Consider the following 6,570-nt stretch of genomic DNA (forward strand, 5'->3'; position numbering starts at 1 on the left):
TCAAGCGCCCCCAAGTTTCTTGATTAAGGTTACCTGATGACGACCCTTGAAGAATTTTCAAATTTAAATGGAGATGGTCCACATGTAGGGAATGCACCACAACCGTGCAGTTTAATCCTGAAGGTTTTTTTCCCTTACCGGAGTACCTCCTGGGGCAGCAAAAACCCCGGGCCAGCAAAAAACCGAAAAATCCGAAAGGGGGAAAAAGGGGTTCGGGTCTGTCCAACAAGGGTGTGCCAATAACAAAGGAGCGTCCACATTTTTGAAAAATTTGCCTGGACGAACTTTGCGGGGTTAAATGGTTCAGAAGGGGGGCAGGGGGAAACTTTGGAGACACATGGTTAAGCGAACACCACCCTTTATTTTGGGAAATTGGCTGACACATTCTAGGTTTTCTCCTACACTGGGCTTCAAAAGCTTGGGGCATTAATCTTCAAGCTTTCCCTTTTTCTTAGTTCCGAAAAGCCAAGGAACCCCTTTTTGGGCCGAAGGGGTTTCCACCGCAGATAATTTCCCTGGGGTTTTCCCCGTTTTAGGGCCCGGGGCGAAGGCCCCTTCTTCACCAAGGCCATCGCCCTAAAAATTTCAGGTGTTTTTTTTCGGTGACTTTTTAATGGCCAGAGAAAGGCCCCAAAAAAAGGAGGGGTTTAAATTGGTGTAATACCAAAAATGAAATCATTGCTGTGCACGGGCATCCGCTGGGGAAAAGTCTGGCCCCAAAACCCCCCAAACCTTTCACCCTTGAGAGCACGGGGTCTGGGTGAACACAACCAACATGAGTCGAACGGGCCGGGGTGGTAAAAATGATCCACTGCGGTGGATCTTTGGGCCCACGTTTAGTAAGTTTGCCCTGGTCCAAAAAATCTTCCCCTTTTTAAATCCAAGACTCTAGGCTTGGGCAAACAGTTGTTTTCGCCCCGTGAGGTATTTGATGGCAAAAAACTCTTGATGTCATTCCGAAATTTTTAACTTTGGGAAATTGAGTTTGGTCGTGCAGAAGGGGAATCCTGGGTGTGACCCGGGGGGGATAAGAACCTTACACTTTAAGTGTGGTTGTGTCCTTTTTGTTTCACCTTTCGTTTCTTTGGGACTTTATCAAAATGTCCCTCCGTGCAGACCTTGACGGATTCCTGGAGGAATTTGCAGTGAAACCCCAAGGTTTTTGCCACAAGACGACAGTGGAAGTATGGCTCGATGCCCTTTTTTGTGAGACACAGAGTTGCGGGTTTTTACGGGGGGGGTTTTTTTAGTTTTTTCAGGGGAACCCCCTTTATTTTGGGGAAAACAGGTGAAAACTGTGTCCCTAAGCAGATGGCGTCTTATGATTTAAGGCCTGGGATTTTCCAAAAACACCCGGTCGGAACGTCCTTGAATGACTTGGGTAAGGCCTACATTCCCCTTAGTTGCCGGTTTTTAACCCTCCTCCCAGTTTTTTATTCTGAGCCGAAAGGTCTTCTCTTCAGTTTTCACCGTACAAAAGAAGAAGAGGTCCTTTTTGTACAAAGTGTCGAGGCCATTACGGCATTTTTGATATGCTCCCAAACTTTTCAAATCCTACGAACAGGGGGTCTGCGGCACATTAAAATGTGTCCGCCACCCGTCGCATTAGGGTGGCACTTCGTGCTGGGGATTGTTTTAATCGAAAAAGGAGTAACACGCTTCGGACAGGCCTTTCCTTTGAAAATTAAAACTGATGCTTTATAATGCAGGGGTGTATGCCCTTTGGGGGCGGTATTGAGAAGCATTGGGACAAAGCCTATAGCGAAATGAGGAATTAGGGTATTGGGAGTGAGGGAAGGATGTCCTGAAAAAGGGCAGTTCCCAATCCTTTGGGGTTTCCCCCTTTTCCTTCCGGGGCTTTCTCCGCCTGAAGATTTCCCTTCCTTCCGCGGGCCCTCCCCCGGTAAGGTTTTTCTTCCCTCCACGGGCTTTTTGCTTGGACTTTCTTTTCCCGAGGGCTTTTTCGTCTGTCATCTTCCTTCCCCCTTCGGGGAGCTTTTCCCTCTTTTATTTTTTACACCCCTGGGGAATGTGAAACGTGGGGGTGGGGGTCATGGCCCTTTTAACTTTCAAGGCGAAAGGGTTTTTCCATCGATGGCTTTGGGTTTCTTTTTATTTTCCCATTGTACGGGAATTCAAGATTCAGCTTCCGGGCCAAATCCGGGGAAATTCCGCCATCAAAAGTCTCAAGCCTGGTCCCGCCGGGAACTCGGGGGGCGGCCCAGGCAAAAATATGCTCCAAGCGTCGCCACAGAAGTTGTAAAAAATTTTTCGCCCCCGATCTTCAAATTTTTGATTCGGCTTATACTGTAAAAATTGCAGACTAAAAACAACCACAGCACAAATCACCATTGCCCCATTTCCGAAATGAACCAACTGAGGGGTTTTTTTTCTGGGGCCGAGGTGGAGGAGGCACGGGGCAGGCGAGGGGAAGGGGGGAGGCGGGCAGCCCCGAAAAAGGTCACTGCGCCTTTTGATCTCCCCGTGTGTTTCGTTATTTCTGTTGGGTTTTCTCTACGTGCTTGAGGAGAAGTCCCTTAAAAACTAAAGTTTTTCATTGAATAGCTTAACAAAAAAAAAAGGGAAAAGTTCTTCATAGGGCTTGTGCCCCCCACGCGTTCAGCTTCTGCCCGGGAGAGTGCTTTGCCATAGACAAAAAAAAATATTGTACCTACAAATTTGTAAAAAAAGAATCTCACTCTTTTATAGAAAGGCGATAATTTTTTCACGAAAAAAAATAAATTAAAAAATAAAAAATTTCAAATCTTCCCCAAAGGTGTAACAATCCCCAAAAAGGCAGTATATAGTAATTAATCATATAATTTTCAAAATACGTAAGATATATTTCATATACCCGTATATGGCGGATCACAATATGGCATCACAGCTCAATAGTATCACAACTCACTTTTTTTCACAAAACCCCAGAGTCCCCGGAAAAAAGGACTAAACCAAAATTTGGAGGGAATAAGTGCCAGAGGGATATAGAGGTTGGATGGGAATTAAAACCCAAGAGATCAGAGAGGGCGCGTGGATCAAGGAAAGCAAAAGTGGAAGATAATTGGAGCAGCAAAAGGAAAAAAAAAAAATAGGGGTTATATATGTCGGAGACAGGACGAGAGATGGACAAAGAAAGTAACAAACTCGGCTGTTCATACCTAAAGAGTTCCAAGGGCCAGACCAATGATAAGATGGCATGACGAAATAACGGTTGGGAAACAAAAAACGCAGGCAAAGTTGTTGAAGATTTGGGAGAGGCCTACATCATGCAATGGATTATCAAGCTTCATGGTCATTATTGATGATACATATACACATATGTATGTATATATATGTGTGTGTGTGCGTGTGTATATATATATATATATATATATATAATATATATATATATATATATATATATATATATATATAATACACACACAATATATTGTGTGTGTTTGTGTGAATACATACATATATATGTATATATATACATATCCATCCATATGTATATCCGTAACACACACCACACACACACAACACTCACACACACACACACACACATAAATAGATATATATATATATATATATATATATTTATATATATATATATATGTATGTATGTATGTTTATGTGTGTATATCTATATATGCATGCACAAAGACACACAGAGACACACACAGACACAAATGTATATATGTATATATATATATATAATATATTATATATTAGTATATAATAAGATATAATATATATATACATATATAACATTTTTCTTTGTATACACACAACAGAACAAATTCATTAATATATGAAATATAGAATATATTATAAGTCTATATATATATATATATAGTATATATATAATATATGTGGTGTGTGTGTGTGTGTTGTGGTGTGTGTGTGGTATTTATAGATGATTTAGTTTCCCCGGATTGCGCAACATATTTCCAGTTCGAATGCCAATGGTATAGCGAAATTTGTACATACTTTATACTAAGGCTGTGACATATATATGTATATGTATACATGTATATAATATTTTATAATCTGTGTATATTTATAAGTATGCACATATAAGTGTATGTATGTGTATATATACAACGTCTATATATATATAGTATAATATAATATATCTATATATATATATATATATCTTATATTATATATATATCATATTTCATACTATTGTATTTTAAACATAATATTATACCTAAAAAAAAAATATATATATAAAAAAAAACAAATAATACTACACAACAAACTAATAAACAAATAAAAATAACATTACACCCAAAACACAACACACACACGACACATATATATAACAACAGCCACAACAGCACACACATACACACATACACCATATATGTATGTGTGTGTGTGTGTATGCGTGTATGTGTGTGCGTGAGGTGTAAGTGTGTGTGTGTGTCTGTGTGTGTGGGTGGGTGGTGTGGGTGTGTGTATAACAATGATATATATACACACATACGCTTACACGCATATGAGTTTGTGTATGTATGTAATTTTGCACTTGTGCGTGTATTTGTGTGTGTTATATTCAGACATATATATGACACACACACTACACACAGATATATATGATACATACACACACTCAGAATATATATATTATATATATACATATGATATACAACACAAAATATTATATATATAATATATAATAAAATATATATTATATATATATATATATATATATATATATATATTTCATACACATAAATCAAACACACACACACAAACAGACACACAGACACACATGCACACATATTTATAATATATATATAATATATAATATATATATTATATATATATATATAATATATATAATATATATATTGAGACACAGACATGTATAAATAAATAAATAAATAAACTAAACAATGTAAATAAATATATACAATGATGTTGTGTTTGTAATTATGTGTGTATGCTTGTATATGTGTGCGGTTGTGTTTATCGTGTATATATAATATATAATAATATATAATATATATATATATATATATTATATCATATGAATATCCATATTATAATGTATGTATGTATTGTATGTTGTATTAAAATATAGTATTATATATATATATAGATATTATATATAGATATATATATATAAATATTATAACATAAAATATAGTAGTATGTAGGTGTATATATATATATAATATATATATATATATATTAATATAATATATATATAATATATATATATATAATATAAGCAAAAGACGAAGCATACGTAAGTAGTTTTAAGTATAAGCTGTTATCGTATATAACATCATTGGCAATAGATGACAAGACTGTTTGTAATGATATACCTGAATTTCTGATTTACAAGATAAATCATTAAAATTCATTCAAGAAAATTACATGATTATGACGTTTCCTGAAATGTTGAATTCGTGACTCATTAGAATTAAGAGCGATCATGTCATCTTTTCGGATATAAATACGACTCGTCCTGAGGTTCACAACACAGGCCGGTCTTGGTGTTCCTGAGGTTCACAACACAGGCCGGTCTTGGAGCTGCAGTTGCCATCATGAGGTAAGGCTGAACTTCCAATAGACAGATGAATCAGAATAAATTAGGTAGGAAATTCTACAGTGCCCGAAAAAAGATAGTTTATATTATTGGAGAATAAAACCTAACTGTTTGATGCCAGACAATATATGTAGTTTGTTTCTTACGATTGGGGTTTGATCATGTTTCCATTGTGCTGCAATACCATATGCGGGCAGATCTTTGATTTTACTTCGTCTGGCCTCTTACACTGCTTTCTTCATGGCGTTCCATGCTTTTTTTCGGGGTTCAGATGAGGTGAGTTACCTGGCCACTCTAATACATTAAACCTACTGTCATTTAGAAACTTTCTGACTGTATTTGATTGGTGGCAAGAGGGGTTATCACGCTGAAAATAATATTCATTAATTCTCCAAACTAATGGCAAATGTTCCCTTAATACGTTAATGTAATTACTTCGCTCGCTGCAACATTCTTTAGATGAAAGACCGCGCCTGCCCTTATTACCAGTGAAAGAATCCCAAACACTCACGCTTCCCGCACGTTCAACTGTCTTTCCTGTGTATTTCGAATCGCACCGCGACATATGATTGGGGCGATGTACAAATCTTAAAGCTCCTTTAGCCAGCGTGAAGGTGATTTCATTACTCAGTATCAATTTCTTTCAAACGGTTAATATCCAGCGAGGTCTTTCTAAAGGAGATATTGGATGGTCCTGATTGACACGTCCTTGAGGAGTTCTGGATGCGTGCCCTTAAGGGCTATTACAGTAGATTCGGACATCACCGTACGCTTGAGTAAATTTTTCCTTGGTGCTCCAGTACTGTTTCCTCTGTTAACCTTCGGCAACAGCCTTGTCAGACTATAAATTGTTTTGATACCTTTATCTCTACAGTTACGCGCATCTGAAATAAAACGTCCTTTCTCGTGTAATGTCAGTTTGTTTCGATGCATTCTGTCAGGCTGAATTTGGATTAAAATTGTCAAATTGGTTACGATGAGGAATTCATACCAGAGATAAGTTTATCCTTCAGCTTCATGACTTT

The 6,570-nt window shown here is 37.3% G+C and overlaps 1 protein-coding gene across 1 annotated transcript in view; it reads left to right on the forward strand.

Annotated features, from left to right (window-relative positions):
• Window positions 1-5,516: 5,516 nt before the first annotated feature.
• The window catches only part of LOC119595161 (glycine-rich cell wall structural protein 2-like), a 12,096-nt gene continuing 11,042 nt past the window's right edge, over window positions 5,517-6,570 (forward strand). Inside the window, exon 1 of the mRNA XM_037944331.1 lies at window positions 5,517-5,548. Coding sequence (XP_037800259.1) covers window positions 5,544-5,548 — 5 coding nt within the window. The 5' untranslated portion in view covers window positions 5,517-5,543. The remainder of the gene's footprint in view (window positions 5,549-6,570) is intronic.

This window comes from Penaeus monodon, chromosome 35 (genome assembly GCF_015228065.2).
Source record: "Penaeus monodon isolate SGIC_2016 chromosome 35, NSTDA_Pmon_1, whole genome shotgun sequence".
Lineage (NCBI taxonomy): Eukaryota > Metazoa > Arthropoda > Malacostraca > Decapoda > Penaeidae > Penaeus > Penaeus monodon.